Source organism: Cyanistes caeruleus, chromosome 6, assembly GCF_971803275.1.
Source record: "Cyanistes caeruleus chromosome 6, bCyaCae1.hap1.1, whole genome shotgun sequence".
NCBI lineage: Eukaryota > Metazoa > Chordata > Aves > Passeriformes > Paridae > Cyanistes > Cyanistes caeruleus.
In genome coordinates, this window is record NC_141706.1 from 34,645,861 (window position 1) to 34,667,257 (window position 21,397).

Below are 21,397 nucleotides of genomic sequence, written 5' to 3' on the forward strand. Positions count from 1 at the left end.
GCACAGATCTGGAAAACAAGGTGAGAGGAGAAAAAGTGAATACAAGGTATCTTCAGTCTTGTTCAGATGCTGCAGTGCTTCCTGCCCTTAAATGTTGCTTACCTGCTGACAAGCAGATGCAGTAATGCCTGTCTTCGTCATTTATGTAGCTATATGGATAACTACTAGTTTTTTTTTCTTCTTGTTGAACTTCTCATGCAGGGTAGATAAAAGATCATCAGCCCAATGGTGATACTGAGTTTCTTATGAAAAGAAACTCCACAGTTTGGAATCATGTGTACTTTAAATCATGGATCCATCAAGGTGACCCTGTTATTTTTGCTGTTTCTCTGCAGAAGCTGGAAAAATCGAACTTGGATAACTGGGAGAACATCAGAGGACCCAGACCATGGGAAGATTCCAGGACGGTTCAGAAACAACGGCAGGAGGCTCTCCGTCTCAAGACAGAGTGACTGAGCAAGCCTCCTTTGGTACCTCTGAAAAAAAAAAAGTCTCAGGCTGGACTGTCTTAATTTTTAATCCAGTGTCAGGAACAGACATGGGAGCATTTGCACTGAACAATTCAGCTGGTGTATATATAAGTAACTGTGAGATCAGTCCAAAAGGCACTGTATTATATGAAGCTCTTTGTTTGCATCCATTTGTGTAGAGTACCAGAGGCTGTACATGTGAATTTTCAATTAAAAAAAGCTGATTATTCTACTGAGAATATCCCATTGTTTTTGAGTCTCTAACATTTGAAACTGCTTCAGCAAGGAATAACATTTCAAAAGTCACTTGTCAGTACCAGAAGTTGTCATCCTAATGAGTGCAAGAGTGCTGTCATCTAGATGTGTGTGACCAGATAAGTGCTGCTTCAGGGAGCCCCTGCATGACTTAGCTTGGAAGGAACTCCACAGGCATATGAGCTGTTCAGAACAATGAGTCCAGTTTTGGCTAAATAATACTCTTGTGTTTCATTTCTAGGGACTGCATAGAGACATGTACTGTCAGCTGACAATTGGTCAAATAACATTTGTTTAGCTGTGGTTAAATTTCTGTGGTTGGTTTATCAATACTTTCATGCAGGCCGGACCTCTGCACTGGAACCTCTCAGTTTAAACTGGAAGAACTCTCCCTTGCAAAGAGCTGTGTTGCTTCCCTGTGAGTAAATATTGTAGCAGAATCTTCTTGAATCACTACATAGTGGCAAAGCTCATCTTACATGTATTATTACATGTATATTTGTATATGTGCATAGAAATTTTGATGTTCCAATCAATTATTCTGAAATGCTTTTCTTCTTATATTTGTCTTTGTGTGCTAAATATTTGCTGTTAGAGGACATTATGCTAACATTCAGGACCCTTCTGCCAAGAGAGTTCAATGAAGAAGCATTTACTCAATTTTTCAAATGAAATGACACTTTTGTTAAGGCGTTTTAACAGACTTGTGAAACTCCTCATCAGAGGAATGGAGCAGTAGAGCACACATTAACAGCAGATTCTCGTTTCAAAACTCTCAGTGACACCTATATGTAAATCCTTTTGGAACTGTCTTTGGAAAAGGTGTGGCCTTACTCCCCTCTGCAGGATATGTCAAATGTAATCTGAATTCCCCTTCGGACACTTTTTTAGGGTAGCCTCCTTGCCCTTGTGTGAATCTTCTCTCAGCACCTCGTTTTCTTTAGACTGTTAGTGGTGATGCCCAGTCTTTCACTCAAGAGGAAGAATTATCACTGATTTTTAGGGAGTTATAAAGGAATTCATAAAGCATCACATGAAATACCTTAGGCATGTTTTTATGCATGTTTTCTTCTGATAGAATGAAAACCATCAGAAAGTGGTGGATGAAATCAGGAATAAAGTTGGAGCTGTGTGTTTGTGTATTTCCCTGTTCAATGTCATAGATAGCTCTGCCTCTAAATCAAAGTATGAACAAATTAAACCACCCAGGAGAGGAATAAGAGTAGGTAATATTGAATAATAATAATATTTATATAGTATTAATAAATAATAAATGCTATAGGGAAACCAGTGAAAAACTAGAATACGGAGGCATTAAGCTGTGCTGGACTTAGACAAGGAGGAAATTGGTTTAATTGTTTTGTCATTATGCAAATAAAATATAAATATGACAGATAAGGAGTAATTCATACAGCATAACCTGTTAAGCACTTTTTCAGCTATTAAATTCAAGTTCAGGTGCAGTTCCACTGTGCAAGATTCATCATTCAAAGGACATCAGAGCTTTTGGCTACACTGACAGTGTTCTCTCACTGTTACAGTGAGAGCTGGACCACTGGAAATCTTTACATTCCCCACTGGTGTGGACTCTGCAAATTTTTGAGAGGATGCACATCTTCCTCGTCCCTGCTTTGATTGAAGGAGATGGGAAGCTGCCATTGCTTTGCATATGGAGAGGCGTGCTCAGCTCACAGGCTTGCTCGATGGCTCACAATATGGACCAGCACTGCTCCTGAAATAAACACATGGATTTCTAAGAACAGCATGTGTAGGAGAAGCAGCCCCTTCCCCCAGGGGAAGAAGCAAAGATTTCTCTTCCATGAAGCCCTTAAGCTTATCAGTTTTCTTGATGAACAGAACACTCCCTGAAATATCCTGTGTATTTTTAGCAATTTGATATTCTGCAAAGACTGTTTTGGGAACTATCATCTTATTTCAGCAGGTTTGGAATGTAGTTGTAAATAATTACTTATATGGAGCAATTTCTTAAGTCCTAATTTAGGACCCAATCTTAGTTGATTGTTTGGTGGTTATGGGGTCCCCCCACCTTTCCCTTTTCATCTAAATCCAGTTGTTTCTGAGGGCATATTTGTAATTACCTTTGAAGTGGCCTCTCTGGAAAGTAATGGATTTATCTTAGCATTTCTGAGAAAAGATGATATGCAGTTGGAAAACTTTCCAACTTGCCCTCCTCTTCAACTTCCATTTTAGAAGACAGCCTGTATCTATTGATTGTCCACTAAAATAAAAACCCACCATGTTTTTTAATGCTGACTTATTTTAATAATTTTTTTAATGTTGACTCATTTATGAATGAGTCAACATTTATAAAAAACCCCGAACCAATAATAGCTGGTACAGAAGTTGTACTTTTCATAAAATGGGAAGAGCCATTTCAGCAATTCATCTTTATTGCCATGCACTTGAACAATGGCTTGATGTTTTATGCTGTGCTTTTCTTACCCATTGAATTGGAAGTAATACTTTTGAAAGGCGTGTTGAGAGCCAATTAAGTCTGTTAAGTTGTCATGCAACCTAGAGTAGAAGGCACTCCAGAAATGTGGAGAATTATAGTTCATAACAGTAGCAGGAGAGGCAAGCTTCAGTTAGTTCAGAATTCATCCTCAGTTTGGCTGATTATTTGAACTATCCTTTTGAAAGACAGAGCACTTCCAGTTATCTCTAAGGCTCCTGAAGACAACTTTTTTCAGCTCCTGAACCATAATACTAAACATCTGTGAGTGGAGGGGGTCAGAGGTAATTAAGTACAATTGTCAGTCTGAGATGCTGATAGACATTTTTGCATCCTCTTTTGTAACTGGCATACACAGGTCTGAGGAGAATAAAAACAAGGCTTTAATGAGAGGTGTTCAGTATTACAAAGGTAATTGAAGCCAGATCTTCTAATTAGTGTTGCTGAAATTAGAAGTAAAAGCAGCAAGTCTGGCTAGGTGTCTGTGAGTATGTGGGCAGAAAAATCAGTTTCAAAATCCCTGTTCTGACAGTAAAGGAGAAGGTGTTTATCTCTCAAAGAAACTGTAGCAAGGTTTGGGACCTTCCATAACAAGAAAAGCAGCAGGACATAGAATTGGAAGAAATCTGGGACACCTGTCTCCAGGGACAGGGAGGGGTCAGCATAGCACCGCAGATATGTGGGTATCTGCCTACATGGTTCCCAGTGGTAGCTGTCTGCAGCTCAAAATGCTGCCCAGACCTCTGTGTGAGATCTGCCCTGTGGATCCTGCTTATTGAGAGTGGTTCTCCTGCAGCACTTTGAATGTGCTGATGCATGGGTGACCCAAAATGCTCAATATCTCTGTTCAGTAACAGATGAAGGAGAGCCTTAATAACAGCTGTAGCTGCTATGGTGCAAAAAAGCTTTCAAAACTATTGAATAGCACAACAGGTGAATTTTGAAGCTCCTGAATCCATCTGGAGGAGCAGTTGGATGTTAAAAACTTAGAGAATCACCATGCAGAGAGCAATCTTGCTTGTAGTGACCTTCCAAGGTCTTGAAAAAGGGTCCAGTACCCAAAAAAGATAGGTTATGGTGTAATAAGACATGAGTGATGGGAGTTTTATATCGGAATATAAAATGCAGAAACTTCTGAAAAGCAACTTAAGTCTACCCCATCATCAGCTGGGGACCTGTCCCAAAAACCACGTGAAGAAATCCATTTCTTCACAGAGAAGCAGCAGTTCAGAGAAATTTGAAAGTCAGTGTTCATTGGATGTTTTTCATAGACACTTTGTGTTTCACTGTGGTTGCCTGTGTATAGGTGAAACTCAAAACAGCAGTTTTCGCCATGTGAAATAACTGTCCAGAGCCTGGTACTTCTTGATGATCTTGCATTTATTCTGACTTGCTATGTTTGCATTTCCAGCTTGAATCCAGGGCAAGTTTCATTTTATATTCTGTATTTTCCAGAGGCACTTATTTCTGCAAGAAATGGGAAAGCCTAATATTATCCTTTGCTACTGTGTCCACTTGGAAAAAAAAAAAAAAATAAATAAAGGAGGGTGTGATTTGAAGTCTTGGGAAAGCAAAATAACTATTTTTACATGAATATGGTCAAAGAATTTTCCTTACAGCTTTTATAGTTAGAAGGGCTGCTTATTGCCAGCATTTTCGGTGGAAAACCACCTTTCATCTTTAAGTGGAGTAAGGGTCACAAAAAAATTTCCACTCTTATTTTAGACTAGCTAAGTAGAAGCCTTTAATTGAAGGAAGGTAATTGCTTAGTGTTAGGCCTTCATTTCTTACAAGGGCTTGCAACCAGCCAACACACAAATAGTCCCTAGACTTAGAAACAAAAGCTCCATACAGATGTTTTTCTTAAAACTTGTACTCTCCCCAAGAGCCAAAAGCAGCCTTTCATACCACTGGAAACAGACAGACCATATTTTCTTGTTAAACATGTGTTTTAACTGCATGTGTATCTGTCTTGCTTAACACAGGCAAACAAAGTTTCACCCTCACTGTTCCCATGCTGCCTGGGATGTGTTAAAATCAAACAGCAACCAAAGCAGCAGGTGGAAGTGCTGCAGAAAGGACATATGAAATATGCTTATACATTGTAAATGTGAATAGTATATGTGTTATAGCCACAGGTTCCTTGGGAAAGGAAAAATAAATAAAAAAAACCCAAAAACACATCAAAAAAGTCCTCCAGAAATAAGGGTGTGCTGTACATTGTCACTACCTCTGTAGAAGAAATCCATGCCCTTTCACCCAGCGTATTTGGAGCCTGGCATGATATGCCTCAGCTGGTGGAAAAAATGACCACAGCATGTCTGTTTCAAGGTAGCTGATGAGATCCTTGATGTTCAAAACCAACTCCATTGTGTGTGTTCATATCAAATCCATTATGGTACCAGCCTCAAGAGGCCTAGAGGCTCCCAAGAGGATCCCTTGAGGAGCAGGGGCAAACCCATCTCTCCGCCTTTAAGATCCATTCTCCCTCCTCTTTCTGTCCTGTCTTCCAGTGTTCCTCTCAAAAGGTAACAATTCATTCTCTGAACTGCTCTTTTCTAATGGAACTGGCTGTAAAATGTCACCCTCTTTTTTTAAAGTTCACTGTCTACCATGAATTGAAGAATAGTTGTTTCTAAATGAATTTGAATTTAAAGCTCCATGTAAGCTCAGAACACAGACCAGTATTATATCTCTGTAAGGATGGCACCCAGCACACAGCAGGATCTCTTTTTATCTTCAGATACACAATGCTGTGCTTTCTATATTATGTACAAAGGAAATTAAATGTACTTTTTTCTTTAAAAGATGAGATCTTCATCTATCTCCAGCTGTCAGTTCCTAATAATGTTGCCCAGAGAAGTGTTATCTGTGATTTAGTTGCTTTAGTGGACCATCTTTTGTTCAACAGAGAACAGCAGAATAAAATTTCAGCTTAATATAGCTCTTTTCTTACTCCTTCTGAATAAACTGAGGAAAAGAGGAGACCAAGAGCAAAGAATCTTGGGTTCCAGACTCAATTTTCTTCTGCTTTTTAGTAGATAGGGCATTTTAAGAAAGGAAAGGAAGTAAAGTAGAAAAAAAAAGAATAAAAGAAATACGGAAAGTAAAAACACTCAGAGACAAAAATAGCAAACAGTATTTTTTTTCTGACTGGTCTCCCTGAATGGAATAGAAAGGAAAAATATTTTTGTCTCAGGAAAAACTTCTGAGCTCAAAAAACACTCAGGTCCAAATGAAAAGTCAGGTAAAATATTTTGCAAGTTGGTGGTTTTAAAAATACTTTTATTTGGGTGAAGTACAATGTTTTGATTTTCATGATTTTCCATTCTTGATTCTTTTTCTTCAGGTACCTTAACTCTGGAAATGAAAAACCACCACTGATCTTAAAAATGTAGTTTTGACTTGAAAGATTGACAGCACAAAATGCTTCAACAGTTTTCAAAACTTTTCACAGAAAGTGTTCTCAATAAGAGTAAATCTATCAAAAATAGATCTTTCTCAATGAACAGCTTGTAAAGTGTCAATCTACCAGGTTAAAAAAAAATGTAAAAGATCTTTTTTCAGGGTTCACCAGTCAGTTCTTCTGTTAGTTGGTGAGTGCTGATGCTCTTTACTGATGAGGATGTGACTGCACACTCCTGTGCCTGGGCGTGCCAGCCTTCTCCCCACCAGATGTGCCCACCTGCATTCAGAAATTGGCAGTCTTGCAATTTAACAGAGGACTTCACTGCTCAGTGTCTTGTGAGAAAAGACCTACCCCATATTGCATTCAATACTCTCCAATGGCAGGTAATGACAATGTAAGTTTTACACCAACTGATGAAGTTTCCTCAAAAACTGGTTCCTTTTCCTCCCTGCTTTTGCTGATTCCACAGCCTAAATTTAGTTGTTCAGTTCCTGTTAAATTATGTCACTTTTAGATATTCAAACAGCATGCTCACATGTCATGATACATTAAGAAGAAACCCAAGATTCTTCCCAGTGTAAAAAAAGACATCACTGCTACTTATATGCTTGGTTCAGGGTTTCCATAATTTTAAGTTACCTGTCTAGCAACAAACTGGCAATCAAAGATGGAAATACTGAAGTCCTGTTCATCTGTATTTGACGTGTCTGCAGTCCATACAGTTCAGGTCTCATGTCTCACCATTATTTGGTTATCCTTCCCACCACCACAGATGCTCTTTTGTTTTGCAAACATCCTGACTCAGATGCGATTAAAGTTGTGATTAAAGATAAACACATATTTTCAACACAAAAATCTGAGATTGCACATTCCCTATAACAGGCCTTTTGGGCTGAGTGCTCCCAAACATCCTAATTGGCTGTGCTGGAATAATAGCAAAAATTGTACGTTTTCTTTTTATCATCCCTTAAATCAAGATGAACTTGAATACAGTTTGATCAAATTTTTAAAAGTTCACCCTAGCCCTGATATGGGGTTTTGGGGAGGATTTAAAAGCGAGTTATGAGAGACACTATTTTGCAACTTGGCTTAGAGAAGTCATTGCAGAGAATGAGCTGGTGTCATGGAGTTACTTTACCTTTAAGGGAGTTGGAGTTGCTGGGAACTTTTTCTCCTGACCAATTATCGGTCATTGCTGGGAATTGACAGCAGTTTAGGCCATTGAAAAGTGGGATCAACTTGTGAACCCTACCTTAAAATGTAAAAGCAGAGCTCTCTGGGTTCTCTTTGTTTCCTGGCTGTGAAGGGTGGCAGAGCTCCAGGCCTCCCGTTCCCTGCCCAGGCCGTGGGGCCAGGCCTGCTGCGGCTCCCGGCCGGGAGATGGGGGGGGCCTGGGGAAGGTTTTCCTCGGGCCCGGGCCGGGCCGAGCCGGGCCTGATCTCTGGCTCGGCTGCAGGTTTTGCTGTAACTACATTCACTAGAAACTGCCCACTGAAGAAAGAGAGAGGCCTTGGACTTGCAGCGGGCTGGAGCAGCGACCACACGCTCCAGAGCAGCCATGAAGAATTTTCCATCGCAGACAGCTCCAGCTCCTGTTCGGCAGAGATCTCCGAACCATCTACAAAAACCTGGGCAAGATTTTAACTCTTTCATTACCCAGATGAGACTTGCAGATTAATCTTTTTATCCAGAGGGAGAGAGAGAGTGATCAACATGAAAAGAGACTTTATAAACTACCAGTGACAGGAAAGAAAAGAAGGTTCAGGAAAGGGAGAGAATTAAGAAGATGCTTTAATTAAGCTGAAATATCTTTCTGTTAAAACTATGGAGATGGACAATGAAGTCCTGAAAAGAACTCCTTTAATTCATGATACAGTATCTAGAGAGGAATAAAGTGTTCAAAGTGTAAATTTGAGTAAAAAGTAGAGTAATTATGGTATAGTGAAGTGCTGGGAGATTTGAAGCCTTGAGAGGCAATGAGAAAACTGTTTTCTAGTGAAGCTCACAGAGACAGATGAAGAAGACTTTTTTGCTTTTGAATAACTTATCCTTAAAAATGCTTTCTCTAGACTCATGGCCCATACACACTTCAGAGTGATGTGAAAATGGGAAGAGTGAACTCTAATAATAGCAGCTCTGGGCAGCTAACATTAGGGCAATAGAAAACTATAACAAAAATAGTTTTCTTGTGAGAAACTCCATAAATTAACAGGAAGAAACTTCTGTTTCTCTACAAAGACTGGTGAAAAGACTGTAGCAAGAATTGGGACTGTTTTAACCATCAAAGTTCCAAAGTTTTTGTCTCTGTTGTCATGTGAACAAGGGAATAGTGGGTAGATAGGGGATGGAAAGGTTTTTCTGGAAGTTTATTCTGGTGTTCTTATTATTGTGGTTTGTCAATAAACTTTCTTTTTTTTCCCTTTTAAGTTTTATGTCTGTTTTGCTCTTGTTCTAATCCATATCTCACAGCAAAAAATAAGTAATTTTCTTAGTTATTGGTTTAAAACCACGACAGCTGGGAATATTTACAATATGTTTCCATTAATGTAGAAACCCCTATATTTTCAATGGTCAGAAATTAAACATCTTAAATCTTTCTTTGAATGTTTGAATTTTAGTGTATCTTCCAGGACCAGTGTAGAACATGTCCATTTTAAAGTGGGCTGAAGTTTCTGACTTGGCAAGAAAAAGCTGGATATGGAAACTTGTATTTTGTATGGACAGACCCGGTTGGCTGGGCAGTGATTTTGAATATGAATAGGAGAAGGAGACCTTTATCTCCTATCTTTCATCTATTCAAGAAGATTTCTTACCCCTGTAATGAATTATTCACAACAGAAATAAAAAATTGAGCAGTCTTTGTCCCTTGAAGCTACACAGGGTTGTGCAGTATTACCTGACAGGTCCATTTTTCTCACACATACTGCTCATGATCTCAACTGTTCTGTCACTGGTCTGCACTATCCACTTTAACAGCCTCATACTCCATACAGTCTTCATGTATTTCCCTTTCTGAGTGTTCAGGTAGTACCAAGAAACTAGGAGAACAGGTGTTAGTTCTGTGCTCTCTGCCTGGAGAAGCTGTGATTTAGGAGCTGCTGCAGCTGTCGATGAAGATGTCTCTGTGCCTTGTTCTTTTGTCCTTGGCAGTTCCTTTTGCCCTTAAAGAATTCACGACTCTGCTTTCTTTGCATGAGGAGTGTAGCAGAAGATCTGAAATTTGAAAAATACATAATACATTAAAGTCTCTTACGGGTTGTCATGTGACTGTAAAGCTGTTTTTAGAAGGCCTGCATTATATATATCAAATATATGTGTAGATAGAAACATGCATATTAAGGCATCCCCAAACAATGTATTTTCCTCTCTGTACACAAGCAGTGGAGAGCTGGAGAATAGTGTCCCTTCACCATCAAAGCCCTGCCAAGGTGGGGACTTGCAGGGATCACCTCTGAGGGATGAGGATGGTTGCCTTAGAAGGAGATGGCTCTGTGCAGTGATTGCCTGCCCAGGTTACACAGAAGAGACTTCATTTTCCCACTGACATGTGTTAGCTTAGTACAAGTCACGAAGTTACATCATCACATGTAGTGATCATCTCATTCAGGGGTAGGTGTCTGCCAAGGTGGGTGTTGAAGTCTGCTCTGCTGCTTCCCTCCTTCCACTGATCTTGGAAAGCACTTGAGTGATGAGTTTTGATCACTTTCCCTTTATGAGTCTTGTTTTGGGTGAGCTGGATCCCAAGATGTCTCCTTGTTTGGCTTTCATGGATGATAAGACCAAACTTTGAGATGCTTGCTTGCAAAAACAGCAAAGGTCTGTGTACATCTGCAAATGTTTTTGGCCCATCTCCCTTGACTCTCTGGTGGCAGGATTACCAGCTCTGAATGAATTTGAAAATTTGTGCATCTCTGATATTGCCGCTTTTTTTAAAAAAAAGAATATTTCTTCTTTCTCTTGAAAATTTGTTAGGTTTCATGGCAGCTTAAAAAAATATTGTCTCAGTAAATTCTTACTGCAATGATCAATAAATATTTCAGTATGTCACACTGGTGTTTATTATAGAAATTGCAATCCCAGCTTTGCCTAGTACAGAGGCAATGATGTAGGCTACCTTGCCTGACAGAATCTGGAAAATCATGGCATGGACAAGGGTAAGTCATATTATAGACAGGACTGAATGCAGTTCTGTCTGCTGGATGAAGTAAGATAGGGAAATATATCTTTCCTACTTAAAAAAAAAAGTTTTTCTTAAGACCATCCTTCAGCCAAAGTTCATGTTGTATGGACAATAAGGTCAGAGGATCCACAGCCTCCTCCAAGTCATCAGGGAGCAATAAAAAATATTTTCTGCCATTAAAGATAACCTTGTGTACAGCAGGGGCACAAACAGAGTGTCAGCAAACTGGCCCTTTGAGACTACTTTATTGCTTCAGGTTTCTTGTAACATGCAAAACAGCATTCTTATTACAGTAGATAACTGCAACAGACCTTTCAGGATTATGTATTAAGAGCAGCAAGTCAAATACCATCTGCCTAATATGATAAACTTTAAGTATTATTCCGGAGAGGTTTTCCTTCTCCTCTGCAGAGGACATAGAGGCAGCTCTAAGTCACTTTTGTCTTCAGCCCACTCCCCATCATCAGTTCTTGACGTTTTGGCTAAGATCAACTGTAGTATCAGTTGGAGTCTTGGCTTGTGCTGTCTTTGGGGACTACCTGGCAGCAGGCTGGGCTCAGTGACCTCCTAACTTTTACCCATGTGTAGCTGCTATCATTCCTGCTCTTTGAGAGACCTGGCAGCTTCTAGAAGTCAAGTCCCATTTAACATGCCTCACAAATACAGCTGAAATGCATTGCCCTGAATTACTTCTGTTTCAAAAGGCAGGTGGGTCTTAGAGTTCTAGAGTGGGGGAAATTGTAGTGTAGCTTTATCCCTCTCTGTTGAAAGCCACTAAAAACATTTATCTGCAATAGTAGATTCTTTACTATTTTAAGATTGCTTTAATGCTTTGAGGATATATAACTCCAAAGTTTTTGGAATATAACCACTGGTAAGTCCTTTGAGAGCTTTTCACCCTTGCATGAATGGGGTTCTGGGGCCAGGCAAAAACATCTCTGATGTAGGAAGACCTTAAAATACTGTGATAATATGTTTGTATCTGTCTGGGTTTGTAAACTGCCTAAATCCAGAGCTAAGTATCCACAAGGGACACGGTAATTGCCAGCCAGACTTAGTGTCTGAAAACCTTATCTAATCCTGGCTTTTATACACAGATCTATTAACTTGATCTGGGTGGTTTGTTTTGTTTTGTGTTTTTTTCCCAACTCACTTGTGGAACCAGAAATAATATGTATTATCTCTAGAAGAGACCATAAAATGATAGAGTGGAGCCTTGCGTGTAACTCAATTAAAGGCATTTCACTCCAGCATTCCTACATCAAACACAGTAGCTATAGGATATCTTCCAGTCTTTGTGTTGGTAGAGATCACTTAAAAACTCCAACTTTGTCTCTGCAGCTGTCCTTTGTAGAGGAGGTACATGTGGGAGGCTGTGAATTTGCCTTTCACCTAGGGAGGGCTGGCCACGTGCCTTCCAAAGCCACTTTCTGGGACAGCACCAGCTGGGTCTTTGCATAGAGAGGGATGTAGGGAATTTCTGCTGCAAAAACCCTCTGACTGGCTTTTATAGGAAGGCTGCAATATCTTCCAGAGTGTTAGTCTCTCAGCTGATTTTGTCTCAAAGATCTGTCTGGTCCAATGACACAAATTGTGGGAGGCCAGGTTTTGTTCACTGTCTCTTGCTGCTATTTTTGGGATGTGATTTTTCTATTTTGGTTGGCTGGGTGTGGAGGGAATGTTGCTATGCTTTAGGGAACACTGCAATTAGATTCACTCAAAACAATCATGATTAATAATTATGACTGGTTTGTTACTAAAATAGGAAAAAGTAGAAACAAGTCAGAAACCATGATTAATTTGAAGGCAATCTCTGTCTTTCTTTCTGTCTCTTTGAAGAGATTTGAGCAGACCTAGGAGCATTTGGGCTCTCCTTAGTGGGTAGGAAAGCCCTCATCTGTGCACAGCAGTGGACCTTGCTCCAGTGTAAGTAATCTGCCGAGTTCTCTGGTGGAAGAACCCTCATTTAGCAGTCGGTGACTCTTGTTAGGTGAGTCACAGATAACTGCAGCATCTGGACAAAATCTTAGCTGTGTTCCAAATAATTAGCAGAAGTATTTGAATCAATAATGGCAGGGAAGCAAATGAAACAGCTTTCCCAAAACGAATCGGTGAATAAACACTGAAAAATTTCGCTCCAAGAGAAATCTGTTTACCTAGAATAACTTCTTTCATCTGTGAGTACATGGCCTCAGGTCTGCGATGTGGAGTAGGAGCTGTTACTACCTGAAATCGCACTTCATTATCCCATTAGAAGCTGAATAAAGAAGTGTCACGCTAGCCTGCGGCTGGCTGGCTGGCTCCTGATGTCCAGGCTACAGGATATCTCTGTCAGGAAACAGAGCTGAGCTGGGAAAGCTGCATTGGTGCAGAGCCTTGGGCAGGATGGGCTGAGTGATGGAGGCAGAAGCTGACCCTGAGCGCTAGGAGAGCACTGCTCGGTGGCGGGGGAATACTGCATTTCTGTAGGAATGGAATATGCCAGGAAGGGCCCGGCAGTGTTGCTGGCAGTGTCACAGATGCTGCAGCTCCGTGCCTGGGTCCTGGCAGCACTCAGACAAGCCGGCTGTTCAGGGGGCGAGGGTGTGGGCTGTGCTGTCCTTGTGGCAGGAGACCCACAGAATGTCTTTGGAGCTTTTTGAAACTCTTAGTTTTTATTTATGTATCTACACACACAGTATATAGTCAATTCACTTCTGACTTTGTTTCATAGGAGCTGAAAAACTCTTTCAGCTGGTTCAAGCAGATGTGAAAGTTCTCTAAATGGACTCTTCAAGTAATGAAGCAAAAGGTCATCTTCTCCTTCTCTCTGCTTCATTTTTCTGTAGAGAGAATTCCTGTTTCTGATTTTACTAAGGAACTTGCTTCTGTGTTCCCAAAGGAGTGATTCCTTAGCCCTTAGTACAAATTCTGTACTTAAACGATCTCTTGATCAATAGCTACAACACAAAGTGAATGTGCTGGGTTTATACATAAAGATGTCTTCACTGTGAAGTTGTTATATGGGGCTTATGTGCTGCTACAAAATGTCCACCTCAAAAAGCTTTTCTCATGTGTAAGAGTAAATGTCTGATTTTAAGAGAATCAAAAATTTGAGGACAACAAAAATGCTTTCAGGTACCCTTTGCTTCTATGACATTTTGAAAATTTTGGAGTGTGTATTTAAACAAGTACCTTTCAATGTTCCTGTGATTTTTGTCTGTACAAATCAGGGACATCAAGACATTTTCTTTTGAAAAAACAAGGGAAAGCCAATGTCAGTCTCTGAGTTGTGGGATACTGACAGTGATCCTGAGTAGAAATGTTTGCATTTTCTTAATTGTCCTAATACAAAAGTATTTCATAGAATCTGTCACTTGAGGGGAGATTTTTCCCTCTAACAACTGAGGTCTTGTACCAGACTAATGTGTTCTGGTTTTAGATAAAAACAACCGTGTAACTGGGTACTCTTTCCTTTTGATCCCCTGTTGTTGAGATTTATGGCCTGCCATTTATAGCATTTGCAGCTTGCAATTAAGGCTTCTATTTTGAATACCTAGTGCATAAGCAGGAATTACTGTAACGTAGTATTTTGATATGTCTTTCAAACCACAGAAAAAAAAAATAACATGTTTTAGATGTTACATTAAAGCATTTAAAGCTAGATAAAGTTTATAGTGACCTAATATTGTATGAATAAACTGTAATTTTATTAAATTCTTTCCCATCCTTTAGATTTCTCCTCCAAAAAGTCTAATATCCATAGGCTGATTTTTAATTTTTTTCCCCCAAAGAATTGCAAATGCATTGAGCATTTGCAGCAAGGAAAGTTTAATGTTGGTACAGTTAACTCTTTGTTTTCTTAAACCCTCTTGGTTTTAAATGCTCAGCTGCTTTTGTGCAGGAGAGGCTGGGCATTCATCTCTGGTCTGGAATGCATCTTGGAGCACTGGATCTATGCATCCATGTGTCCTGTTCCCTCAGGTAGGACAGCTTACCCAGCCTGTTAACTAGCCCCCAGGACATGTGTGTCTGCTGTGTCCTCAGCCTTACAGCAAGGAAGGGGCTGTGAGGACCTTGGAGGGTAGCAGAAGTGGACAATAGCAAGGGCACTTTGGATGCTACTGGGCTAGAGTGCCCTTTAATCACACTGAAGGGCTGGAAGATTGAAGGGTGGGCAGGAGAAAGGTTCTCTCCCCTTTGGCTGGACTAAGACAGTGCTAACTAATGGTCATCCAGACAACTAGACTGGACTCCTAAGTCTGAGCCTTGGTTGATGGTGTTGCGTAAAAGGAGGAGATAATGAAAATAAAGCAAAGGTCTTGTTCCCCCTCATGCCTTTCAGGTTAAATCACTGTTAGTGGCTAACAGGAAAGCTGGAAATTTTGTTCCACCAGCGATGGGGGAGTGGAATGAAAGCCCATGTGTATTTTTAGCATTCCTTGTAATCATGTCACCTTTAGAAATGAAAGCATCAGTGCATTAGAGCGGAGAAAGTGGGGAGAGGACATCTTCTACCAAGAGAAATGTCAAGCTCAGGGTGGATTGACTGAGTCACACATTGACTGAGTGATATTTGTGCCAGCCAGGACAGACCCATCTTCTCCCTGCTGCATGCTTCCTCCCCCTTCCAGCTCTTTCCAGCTTTATGTGGCTTCCTCCTTCATGCATGTCTGCTGGTTGTCTCCTCACGCATGTCTTCCTAGATGATTCTCCCCTCCAAACCGTACCCATCTGGAATAAAACCCAGCACATTGAACATGCTCTGGGATGTCCACCCAGTTTCCTGCCCAGAGGGTCAGCAGCCCTGGCAAGGTGATGTTATGTGCCTTAATGGAAGCTACTTAGCAGTGCCTTTTTCTTTTCTATTTTCTTTTGCCTATGAAAATATCCTATCTAACACAAGGAAGAGAGCAGGGTGTCTGTTCAGCTATGAATGTTTACTTGCTGTTCACCTCTGAAATGCCAATGAGCATTTGTGCTCTCTAGTTTGAACTGACTATTGGCCTTGGAGAAATTACCGATGTTGCTCTTGAATGAAATTTTTCCTTATCTAAGGAGATAGAAAAAGTCTGTCAGTGTCTCCATCTGTAATTAGACACATCACGTCTTTGCTCTGCTACATCCAGGAAAAAGGAGTAATTCCTTCTTATTCCTAACCTTTGCCTAGCCTTCATGCGCTGGTAGGAAGACAAAACCTAGTTCACACTACTCAGAACCATGATCCTCTGCAGTGGATAAATTCCTTGGTGCTGTTAGCAGGCAGCTCAAGTGGTTAGAGGTCTCTTGTAGCTGTTCACTCTCTGCCCCCTGGCTTGGCTTTGGCAGGGAACCAGGGGCACCAGCTGTGAGAATTAGAGAAGCGGTTAGCATTAGCTTTAATCACTTTATTCAGTGCTGGGTATTCACCCCAGCAAGATTAAAGAAGCATGAGGGATACAAATGCTTGAGGAGGGTGGCTACCACATGCCCAGGCCATTCACTGCACTTCTTTGTGCTTTGGTGAGGGTGTCATCTGTGGCTCAGGTTCCTTACTGAACAACGTGGATGTACAATTAGTGCTGTAGTCCTTTAAACAGGCCCTGTTGTCATATAGCTTCCTTTAGGTGCCCAGAAGTGTTCAGGCAATCCTCATCTCTTCCCCTTTCCTCCCTCTACTTCTTCCCATGTGTATTGTATTAAATCCCTTCTGGCACCATAAGTGTATTGTTTCTGCAGTGTGCCAAGACTTTGGTCTCATGTTTACACTTCCTCCTGCTGCATGGCAGCCACCCATAAGATTAATTAAGCCAGGGTGCTGGATTTTCCCCCTTTCTTGTATATTTTCACTTGATATCCACTTCATGACTTGACTGAAGGTAGAAATGGAAACTTCATGCTAAGAGTATGGAGACTCCCTGAGAGCAGCCAGGCCACGAGTCCAGCAAGCAGGCACCCGTGGAGGGAGCTGGGCTGGGCAGCAGCATGGTCCCCCAGTCCGTGCTGCCCCTGGAGCTGCTGCTGGAGCCATGCTAGCAGGTGGAGAGGTGCAGAGTTGGTGGGGAGGCTTTAGGGCTGCCCATTGCAGTGTGTGGATGGGACTGGATAACCTTTCTCTGCCTGCATCTGTCCCCCCAATTACCTTCTTCCAGTAAAAGTGGGTTATTTTCACCCAGGGTTGCTGTCTTGGCAATTTGGGTTTATTGTACAAATTTGGGGCATGGCTTTGTCGTCCACTTATGTGCACATCAGTTTGGTACCTTGCTAAAGCATCCCCAGGGCCACCTGAGCAAGGCTTCTCTGGCTCCCCAGTGAGTCTTGGCTGAGTTAGGGAGCAGCCCTGTGTACACATAAGCATTTGCTTTAGGGACTCACCCATCAGTTAAAGTGGAATTACATGCTTAACTTACTAAATTACTCTAGGCTTTGCTTAAGTATATAATTAAGAATTATGCACTCGAAGATAACCATTTGTACGGTTGGGGCTTGCTGCCCTGCTTCCATTTCCCTAAAAACACAGGCAAGTTACTTGTGTTCTTGCCTTGTTCTGCCTGGACAGTGTTTCCAGCTGCTGGGATCAGAGTTTTATGGAGACAGGAGGAGAGACAGAGCATACAGACCCATAGGAACACTTCATTGTCCTGGGAAGCCATCTCAAAACATGGGAGTATTTCAGAGGTCCAAATATAGCTGAAGAAGCTTATTTAAATGTTGCACAAGTCCAAATCCTGTCCTCCCAACTCAAAGTCTTTATTCAAAGCATCTTTCCCTCTGTGGGTGGGTTGGGAAGGAACTGGTGGCCATGGTTGCCCTCAGCCAAGCTGGGCTGTGTCCCAGAGCTGCCACCTGGCCAAGGACTCTGTGGTGTTTTGCAAGCTCAGCTTTGCAGAGCCCTTGTGTACCTCCTCTGCCAGTGGTTTCTCCTAGCTCTGTCAGCACACCAGGGGACAGTGCTGACAGCTTGCCCTGCCCCTCCCTTGTGGTTAAACCAGCATTGAAGGTTCTGAGAAAAGAGGGCTGACTGGGCACTGTGACCACAGCCTCCTCCTGGAGACACCATCTGCAGAAGGAGCCCAGGAAGACCATTTTGCTTGGGTACCCAGACAGCAGCAAGCAAGGAGCTCCCGAGCAAGAATGGGTGTGAACCAGTACCAGTCCCAGGCAATGCCCTGTATCCATCAGCTCCTCCATGCTGGTGTCTCCATCAGTGCTTTTCAGAGGAAGAGGTTCCCTAGTGCCTCTGTGACTTGGGCAGATTTTGGGTATGGCAGCAGTCAGAGGAAACTGTATTGCCTCCTAAGGAAAGGAGTGTACTTTGGTGATGCCAGCCACTGTCCTTCTTTGTCACCCCTCTCGCTTCTCTCGTTTTATCTGCATGACCTGTATTTGTAAAGATGGAGAATACAGATTAAGGAGCTAAAACCTACCTAGCGTTTATGTGATTTTAAATACAAGAGGCAGTTTGGGGGGTAGTTTTTCCTTATCTTCTAATCATTTGCACTGCTTTTCCAGGGTTAATTTGCCACAGCTCAAAAAAGGTCTGCTTTGCTTTTTTTTTATTGTTGTTTGTTTGTTGGTTTGGTTTGGGGTTTTAAAATGTTTTAATTATATTTGCTTGCTCTCTGCTTTTTTTTTTTTCTCCCTTGCCCGGACTGGATCTGATGCTTTGTGGTGCTATTTGCACCACAATCTTCCCCTTTGGGCTCCTCAAGGTGTTACTGCAGGTGGGATGTGGTGGTAGGCAAGGACTACTGCATGGTTCCTGTGGGCAGCTCTTTCTCTGCCCACACTGCAGGGGCAGAAAGATGTGCAACCACCTGAGCAGAGCAGAAAGAGATATCTTCCTGTGTATGTGCTGTGCAAACAAATAGCAGGGGTTGTCAGAAAGTCCTCTCTTCTTAATTCTTCTCTTTTGATACTGGCATTGTTACAAAACCTTGGAAAAGTGTTGTACCTCCTCCAGGCTGCCTTCTTACACAAGCCACACTATCTAAACACATTGAGTAATCCCTGCCTCAGGCTCAAAACTTTCTGCTTGAAATGGTGTAGATCAGTTAAAAATATAAGATATTAATTTTAACATCTTAAGTTACTGAAAGCTAGCCATGTTCCAGAATGCATTGTACCACAGGCTGGTTGCTCCCATAACTCAACATTTGGGACCTGACTCTATCCAGTTCTTGCTGTCAAATGTCACTTGTCTGTGCAGATGCTTCCAGGTTTAAAATCCCGTGGTCCCCTAGGAGCTTTCCCCATGGCAACTCCAGTGATGGTGGCTTCCCTTTATTTGCAGAAACACATCCCCAGTGGTATTTGGATTCTGCCTTCTCCATGGTGGCATGGCTATGGCTAATGAAATCTTTGCTGTGCTGTTTCAGATGTGTCCTTCAGACCTTTTCATTTCCACAGTGAAAGGACTGATTCTGTTTGGTTTGTGTAGTTTTATGAAGATTTTTCTTTGACTCTTGGTCTGCGTCATGGCTGGTACATACCCTTGTTTCTGCAGCAACAAGCTGTTTACAGTTTATTTTATCTGTACTGAAGTACTAACCAGCTTGAACAATCATTAAATGGTGTCATCTACAGTATGTCTAGTATCTAAGGAAAATCAAACCATATATCTAAAAATATGTCTTTGGAGCAGGCACTTGCTACAGCCTAAACTGGAAGGAAAGATCCTGGCCCACAAAATGAGTGCTATGTTCAGTGCCATTGGACTAATCTGGTTCTTAAAGTAAACCTAAAAATGCGATTTCCTCTATTAAAACAGAGGATTACCTGCCCACACTGAGTAATTTCCAATTCTTTTTTTTTTTTTTTTCCAGTAGAGAGATCCCAGTGATAAACTTTGTGTTGCTTCATTGTTATTGTTCATCCTATGCACACAATTCAGTCTTCCACAGCTTTTAGCAGCACTGCTTGAGCACCTCTTCATCCCACATCTCCTTCCTGCCTAACTCCTCCATGAAATAAACCAGGGAAAGGCAGGTTTGTGTGTGTCTTTGAATGAGAAGCAGCTCTTTCCAAATTCCTGCCCATCACACAGCTGTTCAGCAGCCATTCAAGTGCTGTTTTTTTTCCAGAGGCGCCTCCTTGTCTCTGATCTGATAGCAAATGTCTCCTTTCATGTCCTACATCAAGGCTGCTACTTTGGCCTCCTGTTCCATTTGCTCCTCTTTTTTAATGCCGTGCCAAACATATTAATGTCAGGCAGAGCTGTCCTGGATCCCTTGGCATAATTCCAAATGCAAAGCCCTCCCTTTGCCCACAGGGCCAGGCCTTTGGTGGTTCCTCCCCAGCCCCACGTGTGGGCTGTGGTGGTGGCACCACACAATGCATGGCCTATGTTTTGTCCTGTTTGTTGCTCTCGGGCATCCACGGGGCTGGATGCCTCTTGGCTCCACAGCATCCATCTCTAAATGCATCCTGCTGCCCTCTCTGAGAACTGCCTGTGGGCCAAGCCCAGCATTTGGGACCAGATTGGAGCCCGTGGAGTCCAAGGTCTGTTGTGCTGTCAGAGCAGGGTGGTGAAGGGCTCTTGCTGCCCAGCTCCTTTGGGTGTCCATGCCACCTGCTCTGTGGGCACTGCTGCCTCCAGTTCACCTGCTCAGCTCAGGCTAAACAGACTGCAAACCCTTTGAAAAGCAAGAGCAGGCTGACAGGGACTGGGGGAAGGGCAAGATATTTGAAAGGTGATTATGGTTAGAGATTTTCTTCCTATTTATCCGGGTGTAGCTGCTTGGAAGCCAGTTGGAATGCTCACTACGTGCCCCGGTGAAACTGAATTTCGCTGCATTTCCCCATTGCAGTACAAAAGGAGAAGCTCCTCATCATCCACACTTGCAGTGCACAGGAGGGGTTTATCCAGCCCGAGTGATGCCCTGCCACACACGGCCCATGCCCAGGTTGTTAAGGCAGGGGAGGATCTGGTCACTGCTTTACTGCCAGCCCCCCTGGGCAGCCGGAGCACTGTGCACTGTGACAGCTCTTGCTGGCTCCAGCTTAGCTGGTGATGAGTCACCTCGAGTGCCTGACTTCTTGATAAATCCTGGGAAAAACAGGGCAGTTAAATGTCAGCCAATGGAGAAAATCTTCAGCTGGGGTAAGTTAAAGTAGCTCTGCAGCTGTCAGGGACACTTGGCCACCAACCACCCACCTGCAGACATGGCTGGCTCAATAGCACTCATCTGCCATGAATCTGCTGGGAAAAGGCTGGTCAGGTGGGCCACAATTTTTCAGGAAAGCCTGAGATGCTGCTCTGGTTTTCTCTCTCTTGAGGCAACAGAGTTTGTCTTATTTTTGAGGACAGATAGGTAAAGAAAGAGGTTTTGTCTTCCCCTCCTCCTCAGGAATAGAGGCAAAGGTAAAATGAGAAAATGCCTCTGTTTTTGCTCAATGTGTGGTTCTTTCCAGGTTCTCAGCTGTCTTTTAGTCACTTTAAAAGCTGATAGGAATTATTGATCTCATTTACCCTCCTTATAGCTTGACTGATTCTTTATTTGGAAACTGGAGTCTTGAGATACAAAGGAAAAGCAAAGCTCATTTTGTAGACTGGAACAAAAATACACTTTAGAGTATCTGAAATCTGTCAGGTGGCTTTGTGTTTCCATGGTTTGTGTTGAAATACCAAGTCCTGAGAAGCAAGGGGACTG

At 42.1% G+C, this 21,397-nt stretch overlaps 2 protein-coding genes across 3 annotated transcripts in view; both read left to right on the forward strand.

Moving 5' to 3' along the window:
• COX16 (cytochrome c oxidase assembly factor COX16) overlaps window positions 1-709 on the forward strand; it is a 44,885-nt gene extending 44,176 nt beyond the window's left edge. Inside the window, exon 4 of the mRNA XM_086895138.1 lies at window positions 336-709. Coding sequence (XP_086751264.1) covers window positions 336-452 — 117 coding nt within the window. The 3' untranslated portion in view covers window positions 453-709. The remainder of the gene's footprint in view (window positions 1-335) is intronic.
• Window positions 710-11,475: 10,766 nt separating this feature from the next.
• SLC8A3 (solute carrier family 8 member A3) overlaps window positions 11,476-21,397 on the forward strand; it is a 137,145-nt gene continuing 127,223 nt past the window's right edge. Inside the window, exon 1 of one of the 2 annotated variants that reach the window (XM_086895125.1) lies at window positions 11,476-11,661. The gene's annotated coding sequence lies outside the window, so the exon portion shown is untranslated. The remainder of the gene's footprint in view (window positions 11,662-21,397) is intronic. The other variant, XM_086895132.1, reaches the window with a different exon arrangement.